We start from the raw sequence: 18,126 nt of genomic DNA, 5'->3' as shown, positions 1-18,126 counted from the left end.
GTACACTCTGACCTTGATATGTACACTCTGACCTTGATATGTACACTCTGACCTTGATATGTACATTGTAACACATGTGTCACCACCACTGCTGCAAACTACTTTTTTTATGAGATGGGGGTCTTACTATGTAGGTTGGCCCTGAACTCACTATGTAGAGCATACAGAGATTCTTAGGAGTCCTGAGTCACATAACATTTTAAATGTTAGAATCTAAGGTAGATACTATAAATATGTTCAAGTTTATAAGGGTAAATGGAATTGTGGAAAAAGAAGTTTATTGGCTGAGAAATTTCATTAAAGGAAAGAAATGGAAATCTTGGAACTGAGAAGTACGGTATCTGAAATTTAGAAATATATGTTCTAGAGATGTAACTACAGAATTAACCCAAGAGGCACGCTTAAATATAGATCAATGGAAGGGATATAATCTGATAGGTAGAAAGAAAAAAGGCAGGAGGAGGGAAAAAGACACTATTCTGTGATTGTTATAAATACCAGAATACCAAGTACCCATGCAGTCAGCACCCAAAGGAGCAGAAACTGACGTAGAAAGATACTCGAAGATGCCTGCAGTTGATAAATCTTATACATTTACAGATTCAGACAGTGCAAAACAAGCAAACCAAAATACAACCACCACACCATAAAACCCCACACAGAATAAATGTAAAGATTGCTGTGCCTCATCAGTGACAGTCAAGTCCCTAAAAGACAACAAACAAATAATCAGCAAATAAAGGAAAATCTGGAGACCAACCAGAGGAAAGAAAAAAAAACATAAGCAGTATAACAATTCTGTGATTCATAATTAGAAGCTAATTAAGCATCTGGTAGAGAGCAAAATGCGTCTAAAACCATTAAAAGGTAAAGGAGAAGGGAGCTGAAGTGAGGGCTTAGCTGGGAGGGCACTTTGTGCTCCTCTGGAGGACCAGGATTCCACTGCTAGCCCCCAGGCTCAGCAGAGCCTTTATCTCCAGCTCCAGGGGACCTGGTGCTCTCTTCTGTCCTCTGTGGGCATCTGTACACAAGTGGTAATACAGGAACTCAAGAATACATGATTAAATATAAAATAAAATAAACATTTTTTAAAAGAAAAAAAAAAGAGTCAAACCAAAATTCACTTTGAGTCTAAAACATCTTATAAGAGAAAAGAGGAGGTAGAGAAAATGTCAGAAAAGCTATGAGAATTTTGTCTTCTGGGTGTCTGCAGTATGTACGGTAAACACTAGAGGAAGTTCTCTGGACATCATCAGTTAGTGCCTTTAAGAGAGAAATGAAGAGTACTGTCCATGTAAATATGCAAGATATACAGTATCTTCTGTTTTTGAAGTGTGGGAGGGGAGTGGTGGTGGTGGTGGTGGTGGTGGTGGTGTGCCACGCCTCCTTCCGCACCCCCACCCACCCAAGGGACCTGGCATTCTCTGTGTAGCCCTGGCTGTCCTGGAACTTGCTTTGGAAACCGGGCTGTGCTTGATCGCAGAGAACCACTTCCCACTGCCCATACAAAAAAGTACCTAACAACTGCAGAAGCCCACTGTGTGGCAGTTCACTTGCTATATTCACCAAGACTGAATAGAATGGGTGGTGAACCCAGAGTCTCAGTAAATTGAACAAGAGTGAAATGTGTCATCTCCAGCCCTGAGAGGTATCTAAAAGTGATACAAGTACTAACACTGACATAAGAGGAAATGAAAATTCTTAATCAAACAAATAAAAAAATAAGCCAAAGAGACAACCACAGGTATTAGCCAAGCCCCTCCACATCTAATAAAGAAACAAAAAACATCAAAATCCTCTCTACAAAGAAAACTAGACATTTACATGTTAAAATGGATTCTACCCAGCACGAAAGAGAGAAAGAAAGAAAGAAAGAAAGAAAGAAAGAAAGAAAGAAAGAAAGAAAAGAAAACAAAAGAAAAGAAAAGAAGACGTCAATGTTACTGCTTTAGAAAGTAAAGGAGGGAGATTGCTTCCACAGCAGTCATGGAAATGATAAAGCAGGGAATAGGAGAACAGGAGTCTTTTGGTGACACAAGCCTTTGATCTAAATAACAGCAAAAACAATCTAGGGAGCAAGGCAGGCCAGACCTCAAGGAAGGAACATATTCACAGCAAGGATACAACTGATACCCACCGTGACCAAGAAGGTCAATCAATAAGATGGAAGGGGCTGCAGAGATGGCTCAGCAGTCAAGAGCACCTGCTTTTGCAGCAGGGCCTAGGTTTGATTCCCAGATCATGCACGGCAGCTCATGACTGCCTGTAACCCAGTTCCAGGGGACCTGTCACTCTCTTCTGACTTTTACAGGCATGCAACATACACACATGAAAGCAAAACACCCATATACATGAAATAAAAATCAATATATTTTTGAAAGATGAAAACCAATGTCTTATATTGCTGTTATTTTTATAAATGAAGACCGTGGAACTACCAACATGGTGGCCATGGGTGACCTTGAAAAAGGCCATGTGTAGAACTAGGTAGTTGTCTTTATGGGCTGCGCTTCCAGGAATAAATGGGACAGCGGGTGGATAGTAAAGTGGGGTCAAGAAAGAGGGCTTCTATGTTTTAAATAGAGAAGAACAGGCTGTTTTCATCGGATGGGTGGGATCCTGAGGAGCCAAGGTGAACCAGAGAAGGGGGAGAGCTGCCTGCAGACAGCCTTGACCGATGTCAGTTCCTTTACCACAGTTGCCCATTTAAAAGATCCCCACAGCCCTCTAAAGCCACAGCTGCTGGTAACTCAACAGCCCTGAGTTACTAATAATGAGGGATTATTTGCCATTTTGTTAAGCCTATTATTAATATAAATAACTACAGAAGCAGTAGGAAAAAGACTGACGCCCTGAAGGGGTGCAAGGTGGCTCTGGCTCCTTTAGGGAATGAAGCCAGCAGCATCCTAGGAGCTCTGCCTCCCTTTCTTTCTTCTCCCTGCCTTGCCCTTACAGAGCCTGTTTTGCTACTTTTGGGACCACTTGCTCAAAAATTTGTTTTTCTTGATTCAGATTCAACCTCACATAACACCCCTAATGTGTACCCACAACTTAATGTCTTGAACGACTCAAAGCGGGCATCTATTGGAGGGGTTCCTCACAAGAATGTGTGGGGTGGAATTTTCTCTTTCTGAGGCTCTTGCCACTGTCTTCTGGCAGAAAAACAGCATACAGAGAACTAATCAAAGACTTAAAACACACTGTTAAGCAATGTAGACCCAGGCTCTGAGGGTTAACGCAAAAGTAGTAATGGGTAAAAGCAGCAAAAACAGTACGCCATGGAGAATTTTGTGGTAAGAGTCAAGAATCAAAAAATGTTTTTTATTAGTGTTAATTACTTTGCTCCCTTAACCAAAGATATTAACAACACATTAGATTTCCTGCCAAGTTCCATGATATACACAAATAAGATCTAACTTTCAAGAAGATCTTATTAGCAAGAACAGACGGCCAGGACCCGTGGGTTCTAGTTTTCCTAAAGGAAAAAAAGATAGAGAATGTATGGTAGGATTTTAGCCAGTAGACTGTGGTGTGTGTGTGTGTGTGTACATGAATACATGTGTGTACATGTGTATGTGTGTGTGCATGTGCCCGTGCACTCCAACTATAATAAGTAGCTATTCTAAAGACTGAATTAAAATTGTGGGCAAAGGAGATAGGATCTAGCTCAGTTGGTAAATGTTTACATAGCATGTATGAAGCCATGGGTTCAACTCCTGGCACTGCATGAACCCCAGTAAGGTGACACAGCTCTGTAAAGCCAGCACATAGGTGGTGAAGGCCAAAGAGCCATCTGTCCAGACTCATCCTCGGCTACATAGCAAGTCTGAGCTAACCCTGGGCTCTATGGGACCCTCTTAGAAAAGTAAAACTTTGATCCAGGAGGTCAAGTGTCTGCTTTGAATAATCAACCTACTTTTTTTCTTTCTCAAATATATCCTACCATCAATTGTAATTGTCTCTGTAGTGAAGAGGACAGTGAGATTTGTAGAAATAGAACTAACTGCTCTGCGGGGCACTGTGCCTCAGAGTGATGGCAGGAGGTGGGGCAGACACCCAGCACTAATCAGTACTGTTTTCATCCTTAGGGTGTGTGCAAGGCCTGTGGACCCTGAACTTCTACTCTGAATATAGGGCTGGGTATCAAGGACGGAGCTAGCCTCAGGGCTTGGCTAGCATGAGAAACTGAGCAAGAAACCAATACATGGAAATGGAAGGAGTGATGTTACCTCACCAGATCTTAACACTTGTTTATAAAAGCACAATCAGGGGGCTAGAGATGGCTCAGTGATTAAGAACACTCATTGGGGCTGGTGAGATGGCTCAGTGGGTTAGAGCACCCGTCTGCTCTTCCGAAGGTCCAGAGTTCAAATCCCAGCAACCACATGGTGGCTCACAACCATCCGTAATGAGATCTGGCGCCCTCTTCTGGAGTGTCTGAAGACAGCTACAGTGTACTTACATATAATAAANAAANAAATCTTTAAAAAAAAAAAAAAAAAAAAAGAACACTCATTGTTTTTCTAGGGGACCCAAGTTCAATTCCCAGCACCCACATGGTGCCTCATAATTGTCCGTAATGCCAGTTCTAGGGAATCAGATGCCTCTTGTCTGGTCATAAAGCACACTTGTGAAACATTCGTGCAAATAAAAGATGTTTTAAAAAAATTCTTTTAAGTATAACCAGGGGCTGGAGAAATGGCTCAGTGGTTAAGAATGAATACTACTTCTCCATACCATAAGACCTGAACCTGGTTCCCAGCACCCATGCCAGGCAGCTGGCAAACCATCTGCAACTCCAGCTTCAGGAGATCTGATGCCTCTGGCTTCTATGGGCGCTACTCTTCTCTCTCTCTCTCTCTCTCTCTCTCTCTCTCTCTCTCTCTCTCTCTCTCTCTGCGTTTCTGTCTCTGTCTCTCTCTGTCTCTCTCTCTGTCTCTCTCTCTCTGTCTCTCTCTCTCTCTCTCTCACACACACACACAAAACATAATAATTATGATATCAACATAGTAACAGATAAAAAGCCAATAGAAGCCGATCAAACTTGCACACACATAAAAACAGGTAATCAAGACTAGTCCTCGATGGTTATTGGTGGGATAGAGTGGTAAAGGCTAGAGGAAAGTTTCTTGACCAGCAGTAGATGTGTCGGACTATAGGTTCTCAGCACTCCATCAGCCATGAGGGCCCCCGGGATGGAACTCTGGCCATCAGGCCTGGCACTTTCACTTACAGAGCTTCCAAAACTGTCTGGAAATTTTACTGTCAAAAGATGGGAGAAAATACAAACTCAAATACTCAAGGCTCCCCCAGCATGGTTATATTAAACTCAAGTAACAATTGAAATCTGGTTCATCAGGATCTGGACACATTGTATGTGAGAAGAGTCACATAGGGTTAGTGGCTGGCTGAGCAGAGAGCACAGATATGCAGTATCCTTCTCGGGACAGTCTTCTCTTTGGATATGGCTGATTTAGAGAACATAGTACAGCCTTTCTAAAACAACTCAGTAAATGATGCCAAAAAGATATTGATGGACCTACCCACACTCCTCAAAAACAAAAATCACAAAAAAATTAGTACAGTACTTGCCTACCATGCATGAGATTCTGAATTCAAAAAACAAGTCTTGTGCACTATAAACATGCAAACGGTCACTTCAAACAACTTATAAGATCCCCCTTTAGGTTCCTTGACTTGACAAAAGACTAAAAACCAGAAATTACCAAGTATTGAAAAGGATATACCTCCTCAAATCTGCAGCTCTGTCCTAGGAGAGGAAACCAAGGCCACCATTGTGAGGAGGGCTTGTTGTTCTTCAGACATCCTCAATGCTGGACTTGAGATTCTCCAGGAAGCATAATCGTCCCTGCCTGCCCGGCCACCACTCAGGGCTGGGAGGCACATACAGACACAAAAGCAACAGCCCTGCCTTCCAGCATTGAGACGGTGACAAAATAAAGTTCCAGTGATTAAAGAAATTTAGCTTCTCCAAGCTATATGGCAATGTGAACAAACACAACCCTATAACAGAAACAATCCAAACCAGATCGATCATAAAGCGGGTCCGTAATTAGCACGCTCTATGACACCCAGGAAGTAGCAATTGTAACAAGGCTGACTGCAGATGCCATAGGTGCTCAGAAACAATGGAGGGAGCAAAGGCAGAGAGATGCCTGAATAAAGACAAGACACTTAAAACTTGTATAAGGAACAAAAGCAGCCAAACTAAAAATTAATATGGGTGTGTGTAGGATAGTTTTATGCCAACTTGACACAAGCTAGAGTCATCAGAGAGGAGGGAACCTCAGTTGAAAAAAAATGCCTCCCCAAGACCCTGCTGGAGGACAGACACCTCTTAGTGATGAACAAGGGAGGGTCCACCGTGCTGTGGGCTCAGGGTGCTGGGTTCTGAAAGAAAGCAGGCTTAGCAAGCCAGGGGGAGCAAGCCAATAAGCAGCAGGCCCTCCACGGCCTCTGCCTCTGCTCCTGCCTCCAGGTTCTGGCCCTGCTTGAGTTCCTGTCCTGACTTTTTTCAATAATGCACATCAATCTGAAAGAATAAGCCAAATATTCCCTCTCCAACTTGCTTTACAGTCAAGCAATGATATTTCATCGCAGCAATAAAAACCTTAACTAAGAATAGCAAGGTATAGAGGGGCAACCCTTTAGACCCTGTGCTAGGAGGCAGAGGCAGGCAGATCTCTGTGACGTTGAGGCCAGCCTGGTTACATAGTGAGTCCCTGGCAAGCCAGGTTATGTAGTGAATAAGGTTACCTCTGAGAGAACCATCAGGTAGGATACCCTCTTTGGTAGGTTGCTAGGTTGATAGATTTATTTAATATATTTCCTTAAAGCATTATCTGTTAGGCTTACAAATTTTTTGAACATTGGATAGACTCTAATTTTTTGGAAGACAGACTAGTTACTAGTAATTATTTAATTAGTTACTAGTAACTCAATTAGTTACTAGTACTCTGAAGTTCAAAGGAAATTAAGTGTGAATGCCTGTGCTGAGGAATGTTTACTAGAAGAGGAAGCAGGCCAGGTGAACATGTTCCTGCAAGATTTTACCCTGGGTATCATTTAGTATCATGGGGATTGCTTAAAAAAATATTTTAATTATTATTACTGTGGGCAAGGGGCTTAGGGGTATTGATTTGTGTCATGGACATGTGTGAAGGTTAGACAACAGCTCTGTAGAGTTCGTTTTCTCCTTTCACCTTTTTGTGGGTTCTGGAGATTAAACTTGGGATAACGGGCAAGTTCCCTTAGCTGCTGTGCTGTCTCTCCAGCCTCTTGTATAGCTCTTAATCAGGATTCTCTTTTTGCTATAAAAGGGGGAAACCAGAGGAGAATCATCTCAGTGAGGGTATGAATTTTCAATACAATTGTACACCTTTATCGTTAGACGGATCACAGTGCTGAAATGATCAATAGGTCATGATAGAAGAAAATATCCGGGACTTGTATGTATTGAGATATAGGTGAAACAATGACAGTGCCGTTTTCTCCTGACCACAGCACCTCTTGACCATAAGACCCTCTTGCTTGGGGTGCTTCTGGGAGGCAGAATGGAGAGGCTGGAGTAGTTAGTGACAAGTACATCTTCGTTCAGCTTAGGAAAGAACCATTTGATGACCAGGGAGAAGGCATATGAGGACAACATGTCTTTGTGTCACACTAATTTTTGAAAACTTAATTTTCCTGCTTCATAGAGACTTCATAGAGAAGTATAGGTGACGTGTTTGACCTCTTGGGGCCTCCGTTTTCTCCTCGTTAGTAGGACAGTCTGCTTCTGAAGCTTATCTGTCAAATACTAGCTATGATATTTTGAAATGCCCCCCATGCCCCATCCCCCCCACCCCCGCACCCCATCCTCACTCCCGCACCAGTGTCCTGTAAGTACTCTGTCAGTTGCTATAATTCCTAACAATTATACTGAAGGCTTCCATGCTTGCTCAGAGCCAGTTTAACAATGACATCAGCCCCAGAACACAAAACAGCTGCAGGCTCGGAAACTGCCCACGTAAGCGCTTGTATCTGTTACTTTTACGTAGGAAAAGAGGCTCTAAGTGATACCCCAGATCACATTCTTTGAAGGGTTATCAAATAGCCGTTGGCTCCCAGAAATGGCTCCTCTAATGAGCAGGCTTTGTGTAGAAATCGCCATCCATGACAAATCTTCTAGATTCAGTGATGCTGAAGTGCCTCCTGGCTCTTGGGATAAGCTTAAGTCAGGACTTAGGCAGACAAGGCTCAGTGTGGCACACACCACTACAGTTTCAAGCTATTCATCCTTAAGGATACCTTAAGTAAGAAGGAAGAGGCATACATCACCACATCACCACATCACCACTTAAAAGTGACTAAAATTAAGGTCCCCCGCCTGTGAACAGGAAATGCTGAACCTAGCCCATGGTGCTTTATTGTAAACAAATAGCTAGCTTATAATAACTCCATTCTGATGCAAAGCCGTTCTTCTGAGAAAGCACTTTTAAAGTGCAGATCGGGTCAAGCAAGCTGTCTCCATGAATTAAACAACAGGGGAACCTGGGCATTTGCATCATTATGCATTTTGTTACATTTGTCTTTTTATCCTGTGGAAGCCCTCTGCTGCATTCTGGTTTTTAGCATAGTTCTGGTTCTCACTGAAGTTTCAAACCTAGCTTAGAGTTACTAGACAACAGTCACATGCTGGAATGAAGTTGGTGGTTTAACTGAAATTAAAGCCTCCACCCTTCTCAAGCGCCCGCTAATTATTTATGTTCAAGCTCACCAACACCATGCTTTAATGCAGGAGGCAGCTCACTCGATGCTAGCTATAAACAAACAGAATCTGGCCTTTTAAGCATCTTGACTGCACAGAGCACTGAAAGAGGAAGAGGTGGGGGCCGGGGCGATGCTAGAAAGAGGAAAGAAAAAAGCATCCGAGGCAGCAGCTGCTCGATGTCAGAACTTTCCACCAAGATGGTTGACTTCACATTGTTCCCACAGCTCTGACCACTTCATTATCAGAACTTCACAAGGTAGATATTAGGATTCTTTTACACAGAGATAAACTGTGGGTCACAAGGGGCGTGGGGGAACTGTTTGCCATGACAGATAGATGCCAGAAGCCAGAATGTGGAGTCTGAGTCCAAAGCCCAGCTGCTTATTTTCTGCATTAGATGAAACATATTTCAATTTTATATTTGGGGAACACCAAGATACTCATAACAGAAGGAAATGCTTCCAGGATATATCAGGCATGGTTGTGAACCAAAAACAAGTTCTCGGCACCTGAATATAAGGATGCCACTGACATGCAGGGAGACTCCATATGAGTAAGATAGGGAAGAGGCCAACCTCAAGTGAGGAAGGAGCAAGGAAGCCCTGTGGAAAGGCAAGGCAAAGGCAGAGAGCACCCATGCCTCGGCTCCTTACCTGCTGAACCTCGCTCTCTCCATTTGAGATCTTCTCTGTGTAAACCAAAGAGTTGAAGATCCTCTGCAACAAAAGAGAAAAGTGAACATTAGAAAAGTCACTTTCTATATGTGTGTGGGTGGTTTGTTGTGTACAACATAAATAGATTCAAATAGGAAAACTTTTCATTGAAAGACTGCGATTTTTACAGAGAGAATGCCAAATATCAGCCGAAGTCAATCACACTTATTTATTTAAGCCTTACCCAGGCACTGTAGTGAAATAAACCAGATGTTACACTATATTTCTCATTTTCAAAAATACATTTAATTACAGATTTCCGGAGCCTATGCCATTTTATCTGGCTGCTACAGTCTGACGAAGTTGTGTTTCTCATTTAAATCCTGCACTCCCTAAATGCTGTAATTGTTTACAGACCCTAAAATCTAATGTAATAAAAAAAACTCTTTGAAAAGAATTCCTTCCATGTTCTCTCATGTCCCCATCAGCTCATACCTACTCCATATTATCTATCACCTTCATTACTCAAACACCCCCTCGGGAGAGTTACAAAAACACTTGCCAAAGACTTGTGGCCTCAAGAGACGATGCCGTTTTTATGCCAGGAAAGATACCAGGCCAGGCTGGGGCACATCGGTGGCACATCAATAGGCACACAAATTTTCCTGCAGGTCCCTGCCTAGCTCAGCCACATCTCCTTTTCCACATACCCTGAAGTTAAAAATCTCTCTGTAGAACTTGAGACTCCGCTGGAATATGTAACAAAGTAGAAGAGGAGCAACCAGGCTGTGCACACAGAAAGGGTGGGGGTGGGGCGGGGCGTGGGCAGCACCGTCAATGTTTGTCTTAAAGCTTTAAAGGTGCCGCGGGACTCTCTAGATGAATCAGGAGGCAGACCTGAAGATGTCAGCCACATTTCTGTTTCTCCTCTCTAGCCTGCTGCCAAGCATTTGTCAGCATCTGGGAAAGGATCCCAGACAGCCCGACACACCTGTGTGGCTGTGGCAAGAAGAGCAAAGCCAAGTTCATCAATCTCGGTGTACCCAGAGTGGAGATGAAGGGAGGCCACACCATGGCAGGGGCTTGGCAGGGGGTAGGCGGGGGTGGGGCAGAGGGTGGAGAAAGCAAACACACGGAGGGACAGTGATGGAATTACAGCTTTGAAAATTATAATTATGAATCACCACGGTGCCTCCCATCATCCCCTTGTGCCATGCTGTAGATGCTGCCTTTTCCCATTAAAAATAACCCAACAGGAGGAATGTTTTCCTTTATAGCTTAATTGCATTTGTTTAGTTTATTTACTTATTCATCTCTCCCACTTCCTTGTTCTCTGTCTGTCTGTCTCTTTCTCTGCCTCTTTGCCCCCCCCCACCCCACCCCCCTCTCTCTGCAGAACTTTTGGGAGTTAGTTCTCTCCTTCTACCACGTAGGTCCCAGGAATGAAACTTGGGTCTCCAGGTTTCTTTCAGGCTCCACACTGAGCCATCTTGTCAGCCCAAGGGTATTTCCGTGACTGGCTTGTTGTCGTAATGTTCGTGACAACAGCATCACTGGTTAAGATCTGTGAGATGCTTACTCTGAGATAAAGATGCGAGCATGTTATAGCCACTCACACTTCTTCTTCATGAGTTTCTGTTTGGCAGCCATTTGTTTCTTAAGAGGGGGTTTCATTGTATATTCCAGAACTTACCACATAGCCTAGGCTGGCCTTGACCTCTGCCTTGAATTCTCTTGCCTCAGCCTCTCTAGTATGTCCAGCTTAAACTGGTTTTATAAGACACCATTTTTGAAACACCTTCCTGACAGACACTATTTATTTTATTTTTATTTACGTGTATGTATGCATGCCTGGGTCTGAGTGCAGGTGTTCTTGGAGCCCAGGTCTTCACTTACAAGTAGTTGTGAGGCACCTGCTGTGAATGCTGGGAAACAAACCCTGGTCTGGACTAGCAGGTCCCCAGTGCTCTTAAAGGTGGAACCATCTCTCCAGCCCTGACAGACACTATTATTATGCCAATAGACAGCCATAGAATCCTAGGGCACTGCCCCCCCCCCCAGAGTCTTCATGTACCTACTTCTCAATTACTATACTTATAAAGATGAAAACCCAAGAGCATTGGAAGCTCAAAGGGTTGACCAAAATCACTCAGGCAAGGCTGGAATTTGAAGCCAGGCAATGTGGCTCCAGAGCTGACATTCCTAATACAGTGTATCTTGTTAGGATTTGCTAGCTGGTTATGTTTTGCATAACAAATTTATAGTCAAGATATATCATGCCTGCGCCTTAACTGGCAGCAAACCCTAACTAGAACTTGTCTTTATTTATAGCATTCATTAATCCACTAATCAGTCGTGGTTCGCACATATCAATTCCTTTCCCGATTCCACTGGTGGCCATTTTATAATTAAGGGGCATTAGGATTCTGGGCCCTAAAACACATCTCATTTTTGAAATGAAATTATGAGGTTAGGAATGTGGCCTAGTGACAGAGTACCTACCTAGCATGAGCCTTGCATTCCATCCCACATGCCCCTGGGAGAGAAAATGGGACAGGTGTGTGTATGTGCGTGCGTGTGTGTGCGCGCGCGCCCCATCCCTGCAGCTCCAAGTTCCTAGTTCTCCAGAGCCTAATCATCATCACTTACTGTGAACTCAGAATATATTCTAGACTTTTCTATAATTTCCTTTTCAAAAAGATGCCCAGTTCATTTTCATTAAAAATGAACCTAACTAAAGCAGTGGTTCCAGGCTTGGCGAACGTACTCACTGCCTTCCTCTATCATAGCAGGGTACTACAGTGGGAGGATCCAAGGAGGTTGATTCAATCCACTGCGCTCAAGCCAACACTTAGACACACAACACAAGTGTGCTATTCCTTCCTTCTTAAGGGGACAGAGCATTACTCAATAGTTCTAAGGATGTGCTTCAGGGCTAGTTCACAAGGTTAATTCATTCTATCAAGCTTGTGATTTTTAACAGCAATGGGGCTAATTGGTATTTGGTGGGGCAGAAGACAGGGCTTCTCTGTGTAGCCTTGGCTGTTTTGGAACTCATTTTGTAGACCAGGCAGGTCTTGAACTCAGAAATCCACCTGCCTCTGCTTCCCAAGTATGGATTAAAGTGAGATTAAAGGAATGTGCAACCACTGCCTGCAGCGCTAGTATTTTTATGTAGTTCATTCTTTGACTTGCAAAGATTTCTATGTAGTCTATATCTAATAAATTGAGGTTGATAAGAAGAAAAAAAAACACTCCTAGATGTGTGCAGTAGTGATTCGGTGGACTCTAAATTGAGAACACCCCTCTAGCCACCGCAGCACTGAGTGGCAGGGTTATCATCCAAAGTAAACAGTCTTCACATTTTTCCCCTGGTGCCAATGCTGGGGACATGGCTTAAAACTTCAGTGAAAGGCCAGAAGAACATATACAAGTTCCAACTGGTACACAATTTAAAAGTTGGCTTATATCATGCTCTAAAAGATCTATGCTTTAGCTGGGAGGAGGGGAAGCTATGCTCTAGTTCTGGGGGGCAGAGCTATGCTCCTGCTGGGAGGAGGAGGAGCTGTGCTGTAGCTGGGGGTGGGGTTGTGCTTTAGTTGGGGTGGAGGGTTGTGCCCTGGCTTGGGGGGGGGGGTAGGGGGGTTGTACTCTAGCTGGGTAGTGGGGGTAAAAAAAGAGCTATGCTCAGCTCCCCAAAGCTTAGAATTTTTATGGCTTATAATTTCACACCAATTACTACACTTAGTCTTCATAATTGCTTGTGTAGGCAGGAGAGGTATTTTACAGATTTGAAAACTACAGCCTGAAAGTTAGGAACTGTGTCCCAGGTGGAAACTCAAGGTGCTGAAGCCTGAACCTAGGTCTTGAATTAAATTCAAGCTGTGCTTTTAGCTGAGCTAAAACAAACTTTGTTCAGGTCGCCTTGCTCTTTAGGATGGTCTAGGAATCCTCTATCTTACCTGGGCACAGGGCATGGGTGGCAGAAATGAAGCCTATTGAAATCTCATGAACTCCTCCTGCTTTATCTCAAGCAAGGTGTAAAACCTTGGGAATGATCAGAGTCCCAGACAGGGTTTGTTTTCCTTTCTTTTCTTTTTTGGCACCTTGCACTGCCTTATATGAAATTGTAGAAGAAACAAAATACAACTGCGTGTGTGTGGCGAATTGGGGGTCTGTGTGTATGTAGGATCCCGTTATAATGCAGAAGACAGGAATTCAAAAGTATGAAACCTAGCTGACATTTGGGCGACTCTGAGGTGAAGGTTTTTGGTTATTAGAGGACTAGAAAAACTAGAATGCTTCTTGGTTCTTAGAGGACGTGGAAAGGAAGTGTCTCCCCAGAACATATAACCGATGAACACTCTTGGCAGGCCAGAACCTTCAGTCCATCCTTCGGATAAGTCACTTCAAGTAACAAATTGGGGGTGGGAATTCTGTACTCCAAATTGTCACTTTCCCTGAACTTCTGTTTCTGTTTGGTTTTGGGTTTTGCTTGGTTTGGTTTGGCTTTTTGAGACAATTTCTCTGTGTAGCCCTGGCTGTCCTGGAACTCAAACCTCTAGACCAGGCTGGCTTCACTCAGAGATCCACCTGCCTCTGTCTCTGAAGAACAGTGTTCTTCAGTGCTGGGTTTAAATGTGTGTGGCATCATGCCTGACTCATAAACTCTTAATTTGACCACCATCCTAAGGAGCAAAAATTCTCCTCAATTTGCAAAACCCTGGAAGTGAAGTTCAAAGACACTAATTACTCAGCCTCTCGCATTATTCATTTCTGTTTTAGAATGTGCAACTACTAAAAGTGAAAATATCTTTTAATAGATACGAGACTTAAAGTTATTTTTAAATAAAAAATATTTCACTGAATCTGTTATTAAATTTATTTCCATAATTAAAAGAAAACAAAAAAAATGTCTTATTTTGCTCATGGGATCTGCATTAATGTACATGTTGGAGCTAACTGTTTCATCTAAAGCCAGGCACATACTTATCCAATGACCCAGGAACTCCCATCCTTGACAGACACCTGACAGAAACATGGCTGTATGCTCACTAAGGCAAGTTTATGGGTGTGCACAGGTGCAATATTTGCAACAGCTCAGACCAGGAGCAACTCACACCCTGATTTACAACAGGAACTGAACTGACACACACTCAGAATGTCTACACGGCGGGAAACTCTATGAGAATGAGCACATGGCAGCAGCAAAGCTCATCACCACCACATTACATCACCACATGATTCCTACAAACACTGAGGGAGAGAAGCCTGATGCTGGAATACGTCAGAGTATGACTCCATTCATGCAACGGCAAAGTCAGGCCAAACCAAATCTGTCCCGTGAGAGTCTGCATAGTGGTTATCTTGGAGAAACAAATAGAACAGGAAATGGCAGAAACTTCTGGAATGCCACGATTTTCATTTTAATGTTACATTTAGTTAGTTAGTTGGGACTGTGTTCCGTGTTGCAATCTGAACGCTCTCCTTTTTAAATGCATTTGTATGTGCATACATGCTTGTGTGTATGTGAGGGTGCATATGTATACATGTTTGTGGAAGGCAGAGGACAATCTCAGGTACCAGTTCCAGCATCATCATCCATCTCTTGAAGACAGGGTCTCATGGGATTGGAGCTCATCAATGAGGCTAGGTTGGATATCAAGTCCCAGGGATCTCCTGTCTTCACTGCCCAGCACTGAACATACACGCTAGTACCAGCATTCCTGACTTTTCATGTGCTGCAAACATACCTCAGGTTCTCATCCTTGTGAATCAATCAAAACTGACCAGGGTATCAACTCCACCCTTAAGCTATGCGCTTCTTTCCAGTACGGACTTCAGCCAATTTATGCTCGGCATGCGTTCTAAACAGTCTCTTTGAAATACATTCAGCCCAAGTGCTCTCATATGTATTCAGGACTGTGGTTAGAAGAGGAGTGTTTACTGGACTGTTATAAATAGTTAACAAGAAAAACATAAATCCAGTCCCTTCTTTGGATGATCCTGGGCTGTCCCAATTAGAGACACCTCACAATTCACAGACCAAGTCTCCCCAGCCTTCCCCAGTGCTCTGTATAAATTAAACCTACACATTTTAAGCATGTAATAAGTCTCAACTGTTTTTTAATGATACGTCGTTCTTCAGATTTTCACCCAGTATACTATACAAGCCTGAATTTTCTGCTCTAAAAAAGGGTATTTTTACCTGAGTTTCATTGGGCCCAGATATTCTAATCATAACACAATTTAATATAATTGGCCATTTGTACATTCTTCTCTTAAGCACTGCCCATTTCCTTTCTTTCCCCTTAAAAGATTTCCCAGTCAAGGTTAAAAATTAGAGAGGTATAATTGAATATAGTTCCTCCTACCAATTGTCAGAAAGAAGTGGGAAAACAAATAGATTCCTTCTCATATTTGCTTTTTGCTCCCCTTTTCCACCCTTCTGAGTGTTAAGGACTACAGCTAGCTGCAGCCTGGTCTTTCCCTGGCCCTACTCCAAAATCTACAGATCCGCACTCTTAACTCAGTCTCCCCCACCAACTCTACGAACCCTTCTATTTAATTAAGCTTAACAGATGGCAAGAGAACTTGTTTGTTGGAACAAGAACAATTACAAGTGTGTTTAATAAGATGGTCAGTCCAGACAGAGGCCCCACCTTTACTCCACTACCTGCCTTGCCAAATTTTAACAAGACGCTTAAATGAAAGCTATAGCACAATACCACAGTGAAAGAATAAATAACCCCAACAAGCCTAATGAGATGCTGTGGGTCTCCTTCCCTGCTCTTGGCTAAGAAACTAAGGAGCGTGTTTCTATTCCAAAGTTTATTCTCATGCTGTTTTATGGGCCTCTGTGGCCAGTCCATATGGCCAACAGTTCACTAACAGCTTCATCCAGCTCTGGGTCTGTTGCTGTGATTCTAGCGATTGTGGACCAAGGGGAGGAAAATAAAGACTAACATTGTTATCTCAGCAAGCTGACCACCAGGAACTGCTGAAGCACAGGACCAATACTTGAAAGAAATTTCAAAATCACTGGAGAATGAATCAGTGGTAATTTAACTGAAGTGTTTTGGGGGAGATGAAGTATATGCAGACCCTAGGACCTTAGGAGAAAGGCCTTTCTCAGAGGAGTCTGATCATTTTGAGCTCTGCCACAAAACATTTCATTAATTCCTGCACTTGCTCATTCTAGACACAGGACTCAAACGTCTGCTGAGAGAATTGGAAGGTTAGCCCCTAAAATCAAACTTTAAAGTAAGCAAACCTCTAACGAGGGACAAATCAGAAGCACGGCATGCAGCTGTCAAAAGCATGGTTGATAATAACTTGCTACTGTTAGGATTTTTAGAATAGCATTCAAATAAATAGTACCATTCTGCGTGTGTAGGTGTGCTCCAGACAATGTCATGATCTATATGACAAGGGACCAGAGTGTACTCCAGTATCTCATAAAACATAGTATCGAAAATATTCACAGTGTTTACCACAGCCTTTTCAGGGTGATGACAACTGCAAACAGAAACTGCTCAGGATCTCCAAGTTGTGGCTCTTATCTTTTGCCAGAAACCAAAAATTCCTTGGTTCTGTCCTAGCAAGAAGCCAAAAAATGCCAGACGGGGACTCTGGCTCGGCTCTGACTTCTTGTTCCCGTTCTTCTCCTTTTATGCCACCTAGATGAACACTACCAACTGGGAGCTGTTATGCAAGGGCATGGTCATGTCTGAGAGCTGCGTGGACATCCTGGGGTGGGCCAATGTGACTGATCAGTTCACCTCTCTTTGTCTCACCCCACTTTCTGATATAAGTCTCATCAAAACTCCTTGCCTAACAACCTGGTGGCAGCCTGTCTCTTGGGTCCCATTCTGTACAGAAATTCTACGGCTTCTTGACTCTTAAATGCTTACCTATAACCTCACAATAAAGCTCCAGTCTAAATGTGCCTTCCCATTGTCTGTGAAGTCCATTCTGGGAGTCCAGGAGATAAAGGACTGGAAAACCATTGGCTTTGGGAGGCTCTGGTACCTGCTTTGTCTAGTAGTCTAGCTCCCTAAGTCATGCTGCCCTGCAGTGAGAGAAAAAGCCTTTGCCATTCAAGGGACCCAGGATTTCCCCCATTTTGCTATTGTTCCCTTGTTTTATAGATAAAGAAACCAAGGTTCTGAGGTTTAGCTTGCCTCAAATCCAACTGCAAAGACTTATTTAAAGTACATGTGAAAAAGATGACTTGTGTCAAACGGAGACACTGAGCAAATGACAGCCGGGCTTGCTTATAAGTAGTGAGTTTAAATCTATTTTCTTTCTTCCATCTTTCCCTCCCAGGTTGCCTTTGTAACAAAGAATCACACACACACACACACATTTTCAAAGACAAGCCAAACTGAAAGCTCTGAGATTCAGCTAGAACACACAATAAATATACAAACAAACAAATAAATAAAAGTGACTAAATAAATATCACCTGCACTCAATCACCATGCTGCTTGTGTGGGAGAAAACAAACTGTGGGGCTTCACACCTGACCCTTGCCATAAAAACTAGATCCTGAACACCACAGAGCCTGGACAAAGCTGTTCTAGTTTTGTCACAAAGAAGAAAGCTTAGTTACCGAAAGCTGCTCGAGGAAGGAGCTTACACTGGAGAATGGAATAGAAATGAACGACACAACAGAAGACCTTACACCAACCAATTACA

General features: G+C 43.0%; 1 protein-coding gene across 1 annotated transcript in view; it reads right to left on the bottom strand.

Moving 5' to 3' along the window:
- The window catches only part of Cachd1 (cache domain containing 1), a 220,649-nt gene that overhangs the window by 123,562 nt on the left and 78,961 nt on the right, over nt 1-18,126 (bottom strand). Inside the window, exon 2 of the mRNA XM_021160262.2 lies at nt 9,427-9,489. Coding sequence (XP_021015921.1) covers nt 9,427-9,489 — 63 coding nt within the window. The remainder of the gene's footprint in view (nt 1-9,426; nt 9,490-18,126) is intronic.

The sequence above is a fragment of the Mus caroli genome, chromosome 4 (assembly GCF_900094665.2).
Source record: "Mus caroli chromosome 4, CAROLI_EIJ_v1.1, whole genome shotgun sequence".
In the NCBI taxonomy this organism is placed as follows: Eukaryota; Metazoa; Chordata; class Mammalia; order Rodentia; family Muridae; genus Mus; species Mus caroli.
Note: the sequence above shows the minus strand (reverse complement) of the source record. Positions and strands in the feature narration are given on the sequence as shown.